Source organism: Anopheles merus, chromosome X (assembly GCF_017562075.2).
Source record: "Anopheles merus strain MAF chromosome X, AmerM5.1, whole genome shotgun sequence".
Taxonomy (NCBI): Eukaryota; Metazoa; Arthropoda; class Insecta; order Diptera; family Culicidae; genus Anopheles; species Anopheles merus.
In genome coordinates this window covers 4,403,423-4,420,801 of record NC_054081.1, presented here as the reverse complement: position 1 = coordinate 4,420,801, position 17,379 = coordinate 4,403,423, and the positions used below count along the sequence as shown (strand labels likewise).

The following is a 17,379-nucleotide window of genomic DNA, read 5'->3' as shown; positions in this document are numbered from 1 at the left end:
GCCCAACCCCAACGGGTTGGGTGCATAATTACTTATGCCACCCACCCCTTTGCTCCCGTTTGCTTCTCTGCTCTCTCTTCTCTACACACTGCCCCGTAAAAAAAAACACTCCCCGCGGGAACAATGCGGGAAGGGTTCCCCCGCCACTGGGGCCGCCACTTGCAAATGCCCGTTACAATGCCCGCCCGCGGGATTTCCTCTGTCCGTCTTTTATGGGTGATACGGATTAGTGGTGGGAGCTCGGAATCGGACCTATCCTATCGCCGAGTTCCTGTTCGGAATCAATTTCGTATCCGATTCCGGAGCCGGATTCGATTTCAGAACCGATTCCGAAGCCGGATTCGATTCCGGAGCTGCATTCGATTCCGGTGCCGGATTCGATTCAAGAATCGATTTTGGAGCCGGATTCGATTCCGGAGCTGATTCGAAAGTCGGATTCGATTCCGGAGCCGGATTCGATTCCGGAGCCGGATTCGATTCCGGAGTTGATTCCAGAGCCGATTGTGTAGTTGACTTCAGAGCCGATTCCGGAGTCAGCTCCGGAATTGGAATCGACCTGGGAATCGCGTTTGCCCCGGTCAATCACGATTGACTCCACAAATGGAATTAGCTCTAGACGGAGAATAAGTTCTTGAATTAAAATAAGAAGTTTCAGGAGCGAATACAGTCCGGGAATCTTTATGAAAATGGATCGGTTACAAGTAAATTTTGATACTTTGCGGCTATCAATACATAGCGTCATTTTACCCGAACACCTATTCTTATGAAGATGCCGAAACCGACTCCGTTTCGAAGCCGATTGTGATTTCGGAGTCAATTCCGATTCTGGAGTCGATTCCGGATCCAATTCTTTAATCAAATCCGGAGCCGATTCCGAAACCAATTTCGGATCTGATTTCGGAAACGATTCCGGAAGCTGATTCCGGACCTACTATCCGGAACCGGTTCCAGAAAGCTTCGGAGCTAGCCGGATTCGATTCGGACAAAAACTTCATTTTTCCCAACACTAGTACCGATGTCAGCCGAATGCCAAATGCCCCCAGTGTTTAGTAAGCAGGGAAGAAGCAAAGGGAAAATAGGTGCAGCAACACAGAGTGAAAGAGAAAGAGTGAGATAGAGAGGCTAAAAAAACGATCATCGAGGGAATCGAGCGAATTGAATCACCACCACCACCACCACCCCGCGCCACAGGGCAGTTGAAGCGGAACCGACCGAGCCTAGAAGATGTGCCGTGGAAAATGGTGATGAAAAATGGATGGTCTCTACTAACAGGCCCCTATCACCGTCCGCACAAAACGTATTGCTTCCGATTGTTTATGATGGGAGTGAGAGATACCGCGGGACTTTGTCTGCAGTGTAGGCTGTGTGTGTGCTAGAGGGAAATATTATTTCCAGCACATCAGGCCCCTGTGTCTGTCTGTTACAGTTACAGGCAAATTGGGAGAGCAACGTCTGTGGATGCCTCATCAAGATTAGATAAGGCATGTAAGAAGGGTAGAAGAAATGATGTAATTTATTGTGTTTTTGCTTTTTCCGTGCCTGCACCGTGCCAAGGCCAAACACTGGTATGGATTTTCGGTATCCAAATGAACCTTGAAGAGAGCGTATGACGAAATGGAACAGCTTCACCGCCCTGTGTCGACTGATAAACACCTGTCAAGGCGGGTTGATGTGCTGTGCTATCGGTGTAGAGGGTTGAAGAACGTTAGTTTCGATAGCGATCTGCATGTGTATAAAGTAAACACACACACACAGACAGACAGTGCGAAGGCTGTGGTATCAAGGAAGGAGAAGTGCTCGGCAGTTTATCAAACGGCAGTGTCGTCTGCTCGAAGTTGATACATTATCTGGCGATAAAAAGAAAAACTGTATAGACGACTCAGACTTCCCTTGCCCGTCGCCATGTGGTGTGGCATAATGGACGTTCTTATCACACAATCAACGCCTTATTTCAGGCGAGAAAATCACAAGCAAGCTCAGTTGCATATACTCCAATGCAAGTTGACTTTATTTTCATCAGAATTTGTACAAAATTGTTAGGCACTCATACACGTGCATGTAACGTTTAAGATGCCTTACCTTGTTTATAAATGTAATATTCATTTTTGGGTGTTTTTCCGACGAATGTTGTCTAAAAATCAGTTAGGACAGGGAACTCCTACTAGAGGATCACTTAATTGTTTGCGCAACCATGCTTCTTCACCCTCAGTTCAAACCTCTTTTGCATAGGGTCCCATCACAGTCATATGATGGATACCCATATCTCATTTATTTACAACTTAAGCAGCTGTGTCTACTGTGTCTAAAAATCATACTGGTTACTAGAAATTCCGGAACTCCGATGAAAATTTATACTGCAAAGCCGTAAAGGCAGGACTATACCGACTATGTTGGTTGCAGCGATTAAGATTCGAAAATCCTTTGATCCTGTACAACAAAGATTGAGGCAGTTTCCAATGATCATTCTGCCATATTTTTAGGTAATGCTACCAATATGTTAATCATGAGTGTCATCGCCATAGAGAACAGGATCCCTAAACGATGTTTGGCGTTTACCAAATAATTTAAGCTGGTTTTCTAATTCAATTATGCTCCACTCTAATGTCCCACTAGCTCGGTTTGAAACATTTTGATTGTTTGATGTGTATGCGTTAGTGGTTCTAAATCCTTTTCTATCTCGGTTTTAGATTTTGAAGTCCGTCATCAAACAATATTGCAAAATTGTTCCGAAGATCTCTCTCCTTATCCATGCCCCTGGGTTAAGGAGTAGGTGGAGGCGTTTTTTTCTCATGCTACGTCACCGTAGCTATGCATCATTTCAGCGTCGTTACCCGCGTTAACAGTTCTACATCTTTGACATTAAACCAACAACAACAACAACAGCGACAAAAAAACAATCAGCAAATACCATAGCGCCGGACTCGCAGCTCCGGCCTATGCTTTCGACCTACTAACCTCGTACACCATCCCAACCGATGCAAATGCCATCTAAGAGAGAAAGAGAGAGAGACATCGACATCCAAAGCCATTCGTATTGCGAGCATCTTGCCGAAACCTAATAATGCATAAAACCAAATTGTTCCAAACTCACCACCAACACCCCTCTCCTCTCTCACCCATAAGCGGCAATGGAAACGGCACGGGGAGGGGGGAGTGAATCAATTGGACGGGAAATTGGGAACAATGTTACGGTGGCGAACGAATGCGCTACAGTGGCGAGGTGTAGTGGGGTGGTGGGGTGGGTGTGGGTTTACCTTCTTCGTCGAGTAATGACCACCCAGCGCCACCGGAAATGCGGAAAAGATCGCAGTGACCTTCTTTTCCGCCGTCGCTATTGCTGTTTGGTTTTTTGTTTTTTTTTTCTTATGTGTGCGTGTGTGCGTGTGTGTGTGTGGTTTTAGCATCACCCTCACCCCTATAATAATCGATCGAGTAAAGAACGTCGAGCAGTGCACAAACAATGCGTGTGTTTTTGTTAGCGCCATTTCCGTCAAACGGAACGGCGTTTGACGCGTAAAAGACTTCAATGAGGGCTAGGAGACGAACCCCGCGCAACAAAACACAGCTTCGGCCGACCATGCCTGGCGAAGGTGATTGACTACAACTGTATGCATGCCGGGGGGGGGGGGGGGGGGGGGGGGGTTAGTGAGGAGTGGGTAATTATTGCTGGTAAAGATTGTTCTGCGCCCTCCTTTTTACTTCCTTTTCTCCATGTCCATCCCCAGGGCTGCATCTTACAGGGAGGGGAATGGGGGTGGGGGGGGGGGGTTGGTAACTTGAGCTTGAGGGTGCTTTCACCCTGCCATTGCTGCTGTCCCGCATTATGCTGATGCTCTCCGTAGGGGGGAGGGTTTGTGTTGGTAGGAAAAGAATAAACACGCTAAGGCACGAACCCCCCTTTTCCCATCGTCGTCATCATGTAACACGGGGTGTGGTGTGTGTGTGTGGACACTTTCATAATAAATTTAAGAAGACGAAAAAAAACCCACCCTCTCTGTAAGTGTAACAAAAAAGCGAAACCACACCTGCTCCCTCCCGCACGCCCTGCAAAGAAAGTCCTTCATAGCCGCGTAGACTGCGGGTACAAATTAATTAAAAACAACAAAAAAACTCAACTACCTTCCGAGTGCGAACCAAAAACTCTTCGCTGGCTAGCCGAATCGATGGGCCTCTCTCTCTCTCTCTCTCTCTCTCTCTCTCTCTCTCTCTCTCTCTCTCTCTCTCTCTCTCTCCGGGTGCGCTGTACGTTTCCCTGCGCGCGCGCGCGCTCTATGCTGTAAGCCCTTGTTTGCCGCGCGGTTGGGGCCAGTGATCTACTTCGCAAACCCCGTACGATCATCGCAACCGCCACCACGCGCGCTTTCTCTCTTTCTCATCGCTCGCCTGTGCCTTTTCTTTTTTTCTCCCGGGCGACGCTCTACACACCGTCGCCCCATTTTACTCATCCGCGCACCTTGCAAACCACCAACCTCCCGCGCTTGGCTGGGCAGCTCTCTCGTTGGGAACACGCTTGCTGGCTACTACTGCTGCTGCTGCTGCTCCATCGGGCCTGTGGGCCTTTGGTTGGGCCACCGGGTACACCATTTCTTCGCGGGACGTTATGCAAGACGGTTCACTGTTTCGTGTCCGTTCCGGGGCTTCAGTTTGAACTTGTGTGTGTGTGTTTAGTTTTTTTGTTGGCTTTTCTGGATCGCTTCACTCTCGGTTCCGCTTCACATTGACTTTGAAATTTTCAAAGGCCACTCAAAAAAAAACGGCGCGCCCACCCAGATGCGTCTCTGTGTTGTGCATCGATGGTGCTGTACGTGTTACCTGTACGTGTGTACTTCCCGTGTAACTCATCTGTGTCTGTGTGTGTGTATGTGTGTAAAAATGGCTCTTAAAAAGAACGAGGAACAATTAGGTCTTCAAAAAATCAAAAACTGTTGTGGGAAAATTAAATCCTCCCAGTGGTATCTAACGTGCAAATGTAACTCCCCATCAACCAACTGAATTGCCATCGTCAGAGCTGCCGCCGCCCTCCCCTATTGCGCATGGCTAAATGTTTCCTTTTCATTGCAAATGCGTAACTGTGAATGGCAAATCATAAGTAACTGTTCGGAAGCTCACCCAGAAGGAGTAATAGCTCACCCAGATCAATGTCTCAATGTTTGGGGGTGTGTGTGTGTGTGTACAATGGACTGTGTCTAAATGCTTCCAGAATAGCGCGAACTAAAGCTACATTCTTTTAGCTCGCCACTCGAAAGGCCCGCTCGAGCTGCTGCTCGGGCATTATATCTAGTTAGTGTCGATCACATCCACACCGGAAATGGCTTTTGTGTTTTGCTTCTTCTTCTTCTTCTTTTGTGGTTCGCTTCATCCAACCCTTCGCACACCGTGTTCATTCTTCAGCCCCCCCCCGTTCGTTGTTGGCCGATCGTCGGAAGAGCCTCTTCTTTGGCCACAAGACAGTCAAGACGTTAGGCTCGTCGTGATTCGGTACGCGCGGGGTCAGTTCCCTCTCACTCGAAGAATTTACAATCAAAAACCGTTCGAGTGGTGTGTGTGTGTGTGTGTGTGTGTGTGTGTTATTTTCTGGTTTTGTTTTGCTCCGTCTCCCTGTGGCCATTTCCTGCCCAGAACGTGACACTTGACGCTAACCCTAGGGGGAGTTGAAAGGCACGACAATTTATTGGCGTTATTGAAGAGCCGGAGTGTCATCAAACGGAGTGTGAAGGGGGAAACAAATGGTTCAATTGTTTGCCGTAGCGGTGTGGGGTTGATTTCAATTGAAAGTTGGCTAGGTTTTTTTGTTTTTAATTTATTTTGCTGCTGTGTACCTCTGTTGCCTGTGGGAACAAATCTCGACCCCAAAACAGTCCCCGTGAGAGATAGAGGTGGTGAGCTCCGGCTGTAGGGCAGTGCACAAACGGCACCCAAGTGTGCATCTCACGATCAACAACCGACTTTTTCGGCTCGCACAATCAACCACCAAAACCACACGAAAAAAAAAACGCACCAACAAATCGGGATCGAGTTCTCGAGTTTGTCTGGAGTTGGAGTAATGCTTGTGAGCGATATACAGTAGGCACATGTACCGATGTGTGGCGTTACACGTGAGAGCTAGCAACAGGTTGGCGAAGAATTAGAACAGAACAGTAATAAGTGAGTTAGTAGATTAGTACATCGGCAGTAGCTAGCGCATTGAACAAGCGAACTAACCGCTCAACTTAGTGAGCTGAATCAGTGGTGAAAGAGCTGGCTGTATATGGGGATTAGATTTGGGGAAAACTGGAAAAAAGGGATGTCGTTTACCGGCTGTTACAAAACTGTATGGGAACCAATTTTGGGGGTAGGTTCAAACAGAACGGCCAGAATCGTTTTGAATCTATCATAATCTTTCGGAATCTTTCGGAATTATCCGAAATCGTCGAAATTGTAGGCATCATTCTATTTGGCCGGCATCTTTTGGAATCGTGAGGCACCGTCGGAATCGCTCGGATTCGTGTGGAATCGTGGGACCAAAAATAAATGAAATATATCTACTTACATTCACTACTTGGGGTCGATCGCGATTCTCCATGATTCCGAATGATGTCAGATGAACTCGTACGACGGTTCGGACGGTTTATGTTGCTTCTGAACTGCTCTGAATGAATTCCGAACTATTTCAAATAATTTCGGATGATTCTAAGTTTAGAATCATCCGAAATTATTTGAATTAGTTCAGAATCCATCAGAGCAGTTCAGAAGCAACAGAAATCGTCCGAATCGTCGTCTGAGTAGTTACTCAGAACAATTCTGAACGATATCTTTCTGTTCCTAACGAACGATTCTGAAGGAATCCTAATGATCTAGATTTCGAATAATTATGAATGATTCCAGACGATTCTGAATGATTCCAGACGATTCTGAATGATTCCAGACGATTCTGAACGATTCTGGACTATTCTGAACGATCCAAAACAATACAGAAGGATTCTGAACATTTCCGACGATTCTGGACAATTCCGGGCAAGTCTGGACGAAGATAGCTTTTGTTTGGAGTCGGAACCAGAGGTCTCCAGAGGTCCTCGGAATTTGAGCGTAACCGTGGCTTCAATATTTCACACTTTCGAACGCTAAGTAGTCATAGAGCGACGTAGAGTGATATCTCTAGCTAGAAACAAAACAGACCATCAAGTATCGACAACTATAGCAGATGAGTTTCGGACGAGAAATCGTACAGCGCTCTGCATAGCGGTGTACAGTAGGCAGATTAATATCCTGTCCTCTTGACGCGAGGGGAGGTTTCCATAGCGAAGCTGTAGTTGGAGTAGAAACAAAAACACTCCACTGCCCGTTCAGCTTACGCCATACCCTCATATTAGGGAACCGATGAGTGTATCTATTTCCTTCTGCCCGGGGCTTTCGCCCCTAACCGTGCTGTGCCGGAAATTGGATTTTTTCTCCTCTCTTCTTGCTTCGGTTTCAAGAAGACCGATACAGATATGAGCGGAAAAGTTACAGTGTTCCGTTGGGCTTGCTTTCTTTCTTGAGTTTCCAGCTTCGAGTGGCAGGGCGTCGAATCGTTTTCGAGAATTCGAGCTTTTATTTTCTCACTACATCGCGAGAAGACCTCATTTTCTTGAAGACGGGTTGGAACATGGAACATTAAAAAAAACGGTGCAATGCATTAGAACCATGTTGTTCGCAGCTGCTGGCCATATTGGATGGTGGCTTCATACTTTTTGGACGCGGCCACTTATGGGCTGCTGCTGTCCCTTTTCCTCCAGCAGAACCTAACCCCAATTTCCTTACGCCAAAACCATTCGCTTGTTGTTGCTAGTTTTGTCTGTTTTAAGTATGTTTACGGGGGTTGTTGTTGTTTTTCAAAGCTTACAAAGCTATAACCAAAACACCACCGCTGCCAAAACACACCCACCCGCCCACTGTAAACGCTTTTGGTACGTGAGTTACATAGAAGTGCGAAGCTACGAAGCAATGGAGACAGCGGCAACCTCCGGTCCCAAACCCAAACGCTCCCCGGAGAGGGAAGAAGAGACAAAACAACAACAACAACAACAACAATCCGCCGTTACGGGAACCGTTGGGCAACCGTTTTGTGGTGGCTTGAAAGCGCTTCGTTTCTTTTCATTTTTGTCTTCAAGCCCTTAAACATTCCGGACATGCATTAGCGCAGCCGGAAAGTCGCTGCGGCAGCAGCAGCAGCAGCAACAGCCGAAACGGGGCGTAAAAAGGGCTCAAAGCCTTTTGCCGGCGGAAACTAACACACCACACCCTGCTGCTGCTGCTGCTACAGCACCCCATCCCTCGAACTGCTGCAGGTGTCTGCTGCATTCTTCATGGGTGCAGCGCGCGACTACATAACATTGAATTGTGTTTCCTTGAAGGTAAAATGTATGAAATAAAAAACAATTAACTACTACCGCGTGCGGCCGCCGGCCCGCCAGGCAGTGTACCGTACTTCCTCGATACGTGCTAAAGAGAGCGATTAAAACACACACACAGACATTGAAATACAAAAGAATAAGTGTTTTTAAGTGGTTTATGAGCGTCGTGAGAAGAAGAAGCCGCCGTGGAATGCTGTGCGTTGCGAACGGGGTTGTTGGAGGAACTGTATTTTAAATCGGAATTTATGCCAAATTCCCTCGACCCCACGCACACGCATTGTTTAGTTTTAGGGCAGTTTTATTATATGGAAAAAAATTGCTCTCTCCATGTCACAACCGTAGCTTAGTTGTTAAGTAACGCTTGTAATAGCAGTAGTATTGAGTGGCTGAGTGACAACACACCGACAACAAAGAATCTGGCGCTGATTCTGGCGGAGGTTCTCTCAAGGCAGTGTTAGCTGATCGGTGTCCGGCAGAGCCTCGCACAACATCATGGGCTTTTTGCAGGACTTGCAACTAAAGGTAGTGTATGAATGGGATCCCTGTAATTAACGCACAGTAGCGTGAGATGATTCTGAATTGAGGAGATAGCATAATGGGTTGGATCATCTAATTCTTCCACTTCACTCATCGTCGCTGAACTTTCGGAGAAATGTATGATCTCAGGAATTATGGCTAACTCACCCAACAAAAGTTGCTAAAGTTTGAAGTCGCCCCCACATTCTGACTCACCACGCTCGTCTAACTCGGCAGCTGCAATATCTCCAAAATTCTGAAAAGCTTCTCCGAGAACTAGTTCCCCGCTTGACCTTGATTGCGCTGCCCAGCGTGCCTGCCACCCAACGACCGAATGACCTCAATTGCTGACCCCACGCGCAAGATCTTACGTCCAAGGCCATTCCTCCTGTATCCTCTGGAGCGTCATGGACGCACGTCAGCGTCATGAACATCAGGTTTTTTGTTATTGTAGGATACATTCATGATGTATCTGGTCCCAAGACGGGATGGTACGATCAAGGCGTGAAGTCATCCATCCAAAACCGTACCCCCTCTTCACCGGGATATGACGGCGGGGTGTCGTTGGCAGCGATTCGCTCAGTTCTTCCATTCTTCGGGCCCCGAATGTCGATGAACCCCTCCGGTTCCCTAGACCCCGAAAGCGTCCTCTGGCACAACGCGTGCGTGCCCGCCGGTCTGGGGTTTAAATGCAAATTTAAGTAATTGCTCAACCGTTGCCAATTGCACCTTCCTTTTTCCTTTTCTTGCTGCGAAAGCCCCGTCCGCCGCCAACGGCGTCAATGTTACGCCTCTTTTCTGTCTTACAAAAAAAAAACCCTCCTAAACTCCAAGGTTATCATCAACCATGTATAAAGTAATACGCGTCGCCTTATTTAGCTGTTGCTGTTGTTTTGTTGTGCTGTTACTAGCAGCACACCGACACCCCAAGTTGATCATGATGATGATGATGATGATGAGTGCGCAGTGGTGCCAAACTTTCCTTTCGCGCTCGAGTGTTAACTCTCTCTCGGTTTTAGCTGTGCGGAAAAATGGGAAGCCTAATTGATGAGGTTTTTCGCCTGTTGCGTGTGCGTTTCCTCCGATGTGTGTGCATTTTTTTCCGCTACTGTTGTTGTTGTTGCGAATGTGTGTGTGCAACGTGTCGTCTTTTTTTTTTTGGTTTCGTTTGCCTAGTTACTTCTAGTCAATTTCGTACCTGGTGGAGCGTAAATCATTATCATCCACACCTCAGGACACTCCGCTGGTAAAGGGAGAACGGCAACATGGAGAGAGAGAGAGAGGCCGTGGGCTGCGTGTGCAACAATGCGCAAGGGGATGGTATGAAAGTAAACAGTGCGTACTTTTACTCTATTTTCACTTGGGGTTTTTTTTTTTTGCTGTTGCTGCTGTTGCTAGCTGGTCGAATGCCCATATTGGAAAGCTCTGATATTTGCTATTATCGGACGATATTAGCGCGCGCATGTAAAACTATATATTTATTGCCCACCCACCTCCTCACCTTGCTGTGGTGCGCAGCCGCCGTTCCGCCTTGTTTGCCGGCGATAAGGAGAGATTGTGTGCTGCCCCAGCAGGCCCCTTTGATTGACTGTAGCAGCAGCATGTCGTATAATTAGATCTCGATGCGGCCGAAGTCCCCGTTAGAGCCCGCTGCCACAGGTACTCATTACTTCTAGCTCTCATCATCACGCTCGACGCACGCGCCCTTACGCCAATGTGTGCGGTGATGTAAGGAGCATCGAGTGGGTAATAACTATCGGTAAATATACGGTGAAATCTGCAACAGCAAAATTCAGAGAATTTTACAAATACCTTCACCTATCAAGCATTCTTTGTTATCCTGGAAAGAGCTTCTTTCTAGTGTACTGGAAAGAATGATCGTTTTGAAAAAGACTTTTTATGTCTTAATTTAAGAAGCTTTAAGCATAATAATTTCCCTCTAGGTTGTGTCGGTAACGATCGTATGAGAAATTCTTCTCAAATTCTACAACTTCAAAGCTATTGGAATCACGTGTGATAATTCTTACTAGGCTCGATTTTTTACTTTCTCGTTCAATTGTTTGTCTACCTTGAATCCTTGATCCCACGTTCATGTTCCAAAATATATTCTTACTAGTTTTCTCGCTTATAGGAGATTTAAGATCTGTAGGACACAAGTTGTAAATCCGTCCGACTGATGTTTGATCTGTGTTTAGTTATTAAAATCAAGAATGCTTTGTGTCATACAGGGGTTTTCAGCGGTTCTGATACTTTGTGACGTCATCTGCCATCTGTCAAATCACTTAACCTTACACAGAGTTCAGCAAGTATGCCAACTGTATCAGAACATATGAAAATCAAATTGATTGAATGGACAATTAAATAACTTCCGACAATCCAGGTCGCCCAAACATGAATGCTCTGACCTTGTTAATATTCTACTGTAACATCCACTTTGCTCGCTTGACGCAAGTCATCATATCCCGGTTTCAGTCCAGAACGAACCCAAGTCCGCTCGAAACAGATCGCATCTCTGATCCGCAACATCCTTCGCCCACTGAGTGACGACCACTCTTTGTTTCACCTGGCCCACTAAACATCAGCACACTTGACACAGATTTGTTTCTCCATTTGCTGCCTGCGCACAGTGCAATAACGCCGCGCAATTGAGCGAGTGCGCCGGTACGAGTTGTATCGCCCCCCTTCAGCGGCAGCCTCCACTACAAGAACGTGTTGTTGTACGTGCTAAATTCAGGCTAATGTGTGTGCGCTGCCCAAAGGCTCCACGCGGGCCTCCAGGCCAGGCTAATATTGGGGGCGAAAGAAGCATCATGGGAGCGTTTGGCGATTTCGAGCGGTGCGCGCACCAGCCAGCAAAAGAATAGAAACAAAACGGTGGAAAAGAGAAAGCGAAACACACGAGAGGTGGTACGTACGATGTGGAAGCGAGCACTGTGTTGTGGTGGACGCGGTGCTGTGCGCAGAAGTGAATGGAAAACCAGTTAGACGCTCTAGAAAAGCGCTCGATGGTGGATGATGGTCTGTGCCGTCGAGAAGCTGCAACCTGGAACTGGGTCACGCTTGCGTCTGCAGCGCACGGAAAAGGATTTGTTTTCTTCCCGATGACCGCCAAAACGGGGTACGCGCAGGCACAGATGTCAATGCCTAATTCCACGTGGTCGTCGTTGTCCTATGCGTGGAATTCGTTGTCCTCGTTGCGTTGCGTCTCTTCTGTCATTCCGCATTCTAATATCTCGCCAATCGCTTCCCAGAGTGATTATGTGCCCATCTCCAGTAGAGTTAGTGATCATCAGCATCTCGCAATCTTGCGGCTTATTACGCGCATTGCTGGCGATTACACAGTACCTCCGCAACACCTCACAACCTGCGGTATACGCTACGTAATGCCTTCCGATTATTCTCGGCCTCCCCGGTGCTCCGACCCAAAGTGTGCCAGCGTGTTCCCGTTTATGGGAGTCTGCTGGCCACCACCTCACCAGTGATGGCGTCGGAGAGCCTAGTGACCCATTTTTTGTAATTTCCTCCCCGCAGCACTTCCAGGAACTCTGGGCATCTCTCTGGGCGGACGTTTTTAGGCATTAGTTTTCACTCCAGCGCACCGTTATATCGGAATGCTGCTACCACCTGTGGAGAAGACCTTACATTCTCAATCAACTCTCCACGTGTGTGTGTGTTACGAAATAGGACAAGCGTAAGATGGCGTAACGATGCCATCGAGCGTCGATCGACGCATCATCCGGTGTGCCGTATCTAATCGTTAGACAATATCGACAATTCCCCGGGCCGCACAGGAGGGTCGTTTCTCCCGAGCGCGCTCTCCAGAGGTTATCGCGTCATCGGCGTCATCCGAAACCCCCCGTCCGAGGCTACTTTATATGCGGATTAGCTATGCGCAAAGCGTGTTAGGCATTTAGTGGCGACAGTTTCTTTCCCTCGCTTCATTTCCGGATGCGCAATCGGTCCCGCCGTACGCATGCTAAGCGTGTTGGGCAACAGCGCAGAAGAGATCTCCCTGGACAACAATAATAACAACAGCAAAAATGCCACAGGACGCAACATGGGTGTTTCCTCCTTTACGTCTTGATTCCGAGGCTTTAATGGGGCTTTCTCTCTCTCCTCACCTCGGAAAGGGGAGAAAGAAGAAAGAAAAAAAAACAGTTAATTGTGTCGGCATCACAAACTGTTGTGTGGACATTATGTTTCAACTTTCCTGTTGTGCGTTTCTGTGAGTGTACGGGGATAGTTTCCCAACCGGCTGTGCTCGCTCTGTGCGTGGCGCATGGGAAGCAATCGGGGTTGCTCGGGGATTTAATATCACCGTGGGCTTCTTCTTCTGCCAGGGCTCGCAGTTGGGAGCAGCGGCGGAATAAAGGGAATGTTGTTTTCGCTTGTTGGCGCGCTAAAGCTTTTGATGTCATTTTGACCGCTATTTCACCACGGAGAGCAGCCGCCACGAGGTGGGGAACTGGTGCGCCGACATTTGCGTTGTTTCTTGCGTGAAACAAAGCGATGTTGGGACCCGAGATAAAGCCCAAGATATACGTGCACAGCCTTGTTGCGTAACGAGCCGGGGGAGGGCTGTTGTGTGCGCTCCCGGGTCAGCAGATGACACCTGCAGTTACCGCACGAGATCTTCCCTGTCCTTCCAGGAGGCTCGAAAGCATTTTGTTCACCAGGGCCCATGTCCGATGAATTTCGGCGTGGAAGCAGGAAACTAATTTGATTAGCCAATCTCACCGAACCCGAACAGGCGAAATTATGCAACTCCTCCTGTGTGTGTGTGTGTGCGACCTGGCACGGCTTCTTGGTCTTGGTTGGCTTTCTCGCTTGCGCCTGATTTCTGAACTAACTGGTATTATTAATATGGGCGCACGTATGCGCAGCGCGATGGAGTGTAGTGCTATCGGTGAAAGAAAGCTTCCCTCCTATCGAATTACCACGGCCAGTAACGCTCTTACGTGTGTGAAACAGAATCTCAGCTGCACAGTGTCTTAATTTGCTTCATTGTTTTACAACTGCACCGAGGGACGGACCGAACTTGCTCTGCGGGAAAGCATGCGGGCTTGTTCGGCCGACCCAAAACGCGCTGGTGTTAATCGGATTGCAGAAAATTTGCTTTCAGTTACGCTTAGATACGCGTTGACCATTGGACATGTACATATCCAGGGTGCACGTTGTAAATATTGTAAAATACTTAGTTCCAGGGCCGCTAATGTGCTGGTATAAATCAATTTTCTGGAAAAAAAAACAGATAAGCGGTTGATTATTTTAGTCTCTCCTCTAATATTTCCCTGAAGTAACTGATTTGATTGTTTGGTGCAAGTCATTTTTTGGTAGGCCCTACCAGAAAACACAGCTTCTTCCGATTAATGATAGCGGACATATGAGAAAATAGTTTGTAACCACCGGAGCAAAATAACAATGTTAAACGGTCTTCGATTGGCTTATGAATTGGCTCGATGTATTTATGAAAAAAGGTTAATAGCCTAGAAGAGTTTATTTTTCAGCAATTACATATGTCATTATTATTAATGTCAACTGCCAAGCAAAAATGAAAGCAACCAATTTCACTAACAATTCCACTTTCCGCTAACACTTGTGTGCAAGTCTTTGTTTGGAAGGCTGACTCCGGATGATTCCGGACGATTCCGGACGACTTCGGACGACACCGGACGACGCTGCACGCCTACGTGTCCGGGCTACTCCTATCGACTCCCGGCGATTCCGGACTGCTCCAAACGACTCCGGACAACTCCGGACGACTCCAGATGACTCTAAACGACTACGTCTCCTGGCTACTCCGGACGACTCCTAGCGATTCAGAACCACTTCAGACGATTCCAAACGACTCCGGACGACTCCGGACGACTCCGAACGACTCCGAACGACTCCGGACAACTCCGGATGACTCCGGACGTCGCTTCACGACTACGTCTTCGGGCTACTCCGGACGACTCCTAGCGATCCAGGACCGCTTCAGACGACTTCAGATGACTCCGGACGACACTGCACGACTACCTCTCCGGGCTACTCCGGGCGACTTCTAGCGATTCAGGACCCCTTCAGACGACTACAAACGACTCCGTACGACTCCGGACGACTCCGAACAACTCCGGACGACTCCGGACAACTCCAGACGACACTGCACGACTACATCTCCGAACTACTCCGGACGAATTCTAGCGATTCAGGACCGTTTCAGACGACTCCGGTCGACTCCAGACAACTAAGGACAACTCCGACTCCGGACGACTCTGTACGACTCCGTACGACTTAGGACGACTTCGATAATGCTGAGCGGACCTACCTTCCTGATTCAGTTCCGAAATTATAGGAATCAGATCGGAGCCGACTCCAAATTTTGTCATCTTTACCCATCACTAAAGACCTAGAGTCATCTTGATTTCTCATCGACACAAAAAAAATCCAATTATACTGCTCGTTATCCTTGCTTGTACTCGTTAAAAGAGGTTTACAAGACTCGTTATACGATGGGGTACTCATTACGTAGCAGGGTTGCTACACTGTAATTGTTTAAAATGTTACAGGCTTGATTTTTGAAAAATCATAATCATCTTAGAAATATTCTGGCTATTTAGTTATTGGATTGATGTTTGGCATTTGAATTAACATCTCTGCTTTGACATCTCTACTGAGCTGCGGGTTTGACACCTCTGCGTGTTTGAATTGTTTTTATTTAGCCTGTTTACCATGAGCGTTAAAAATACGGCCCAAGCCGGAACAGAACACTTCGTACAATAAAAGCATGTGCTGAAGCTATCGGTCATGTGTGCTCAGTGCTCTACCGGTCTACTAACACCCCCGACTGGCGTGTGTTACGATTGATGTTTATCGCTGCCCATCGCAAACAGCGTTCCAGAATTGTTGTTATTGAGCTAAAATAAAAACATCGAACCAAACACAAACACCTGATTCTAATCGTGTGCGTTCCCATTCCGCTCTCTCTCTCCCCTCCCGAAATACAGGGCTCGGACCCAAGGGTCGCCACCTGTCGCGGCAAGCTGCAGAGCAAGCGGTGCAAGCTGAACCAGGAAATCAACAAGGAGCTCCGGTTGCGAGCCGGTGCCGAAAACCTTTACAAGGCCACCACGAACAAGAAGCTCAAAGACACGGTCGCACTCGAGCTGAGCTTCGTCAACTCGAACCTGCAGCTGCTGAAGGAGCAGCTGTCCGAGCTGAACTCCTCCGTCGAGATCTACCAAAGTGAAGGGTAAGCAGTGCGTTGTGTGTGCAATAAAAAACATTTACAACGTGTCTTGCCCCATCCCTCCCCATTCACCTACCACTTCACTTTAGGCTCGACTACGTTATACCGATGATACCGCTCGGGCTGAAGGAAACGAAGGAGGTCAACTTTATGGAACCGTTCTCGGACTTTATTCTGGAGCACTACAGCGAACCGTCGCACATCTACGAGGACGCGATCGCCGACATTACCGACACGAGACAGGTATGTAGCCGGACACGACTGACTGCGCGCGACTGACTCCCCCTCCGTGCCAAGACGAAACCTAAGACTTTCGAACTTCACCCACCGCACGTACAGGCCGCCAAAACGCCGACCCGCGATGCGCAGGGCGTTTCGCTGCTGTTCCGCTACTACAACCTGCTGTACTACGTCGAGCGGCGCTTCTTCCCGCCCGATCGCAGCCTGGGCGTGTACTTCGAATGGTACGACTCACTCACAGGTAAGGCGTGGTTGGCGTAACATTAGTTCCACCATTCCATTCCGGGGGAGACGCAATTCATCATCTCCGCATCCGCATTACTTTGCTCCAGGCGTGCCCTCCTGCCAGCGGACGGTGGCGTTCGAGAAGGCGTGCATACTGTTCAACCTGGCCGCCATCTACACCCAGATCGGGGCGCGGCAGGACCGCTCGTCCGAGAAGGGGCTGGACGCGGCCGTCGACAACTTGCTGCGGGCGGCGGGCGTCTTCCGCCACATCTTCGACACGTTCACGAACGCGCCGTCGATGGATCTGAAGCCGCAGGTCCTGGAGGTGCTGGTGGCGCTGATGCTGGCCCAAGCGCGCGAGTGTCTGTTCGAGAAGCTGCTGCTGCAGGTGGAAAATTTGCCACCGGGGCGGGACTGTGTACAGGTACTTTTTTTGTGGTTCGAGCGGTGTATTACGGCAGGAAGAGCATAACCATCTAATGAACGCACTTTTCCTCCCCCCACACACAAACCCATCCAGAACCATCGTGACCTGTCCGGGGAAGCGACCCAGCTGGCGCTGGAGTACCGCGAGATACATCAGATCATTCACAGCAACGATGCCCACACGTACCTGCCAGAATGTTGGGCCGGGCTGGTACCGCTCAAGTCAGAATACTACAAAGGTGAGTGGAAGGCGACAATGAGCCCGCTGCTCGGAAAGGATTGCTATGTGCAGTGCTGCAAAAAGTCATGAGCATCACGTGATGATCACCAATCGAAAACAATGAACATATCCGTAGCAGCTTGATGTTA

General features: G+C 48.4%; 1 protein-coding gene across 6 annotated transcripts in view; it reads left to right on the top strand.

The window, feature by feature from the left end:
* The window catches only part of LOC121603484 (rhophilin-2), a 34,616-nt gene that overhangs the window by 14,451 nt on the left and 2,786 nt on the right, over positions 1 to 17,379 (top strand). For 4 of the 6 annotated variants that reach the window (XM_041932278.1, XM_041932296.1, XM_041932286.1 and 1 more), the window contains 5 exons: positions 15,875 to 16,119; positions 16,206 to 16,359; positions 16,456 to 16,597; positions 16,689 to 17,008; positions 17,105 to 17,249. In XM_041932278.1, coding sequence (XP_041788212.1) covers positions 15,875 to 16,119; positions 16,206 to 16,359; positions 16,456 to 16,597; positions 16,689 to 17,008; positions 17,105 to 17,249 — 1,006 coding nt within the window. Of the gene's footprint in view, positions 1 to 4,586; positions 4,815 to 8,374; positions 8,895 to 15,874; positions 16,120 to 16,205; positions 16,360 to 16,455; positions 16,598 to 16,688; positions 17,009 to 17,104; positions 17,250 to 17,379 lie in introns of those variants that run through there. The other 2 variants (XM_041932306.1, XM_041932316.1) reach the window with 2 other exon arrangements.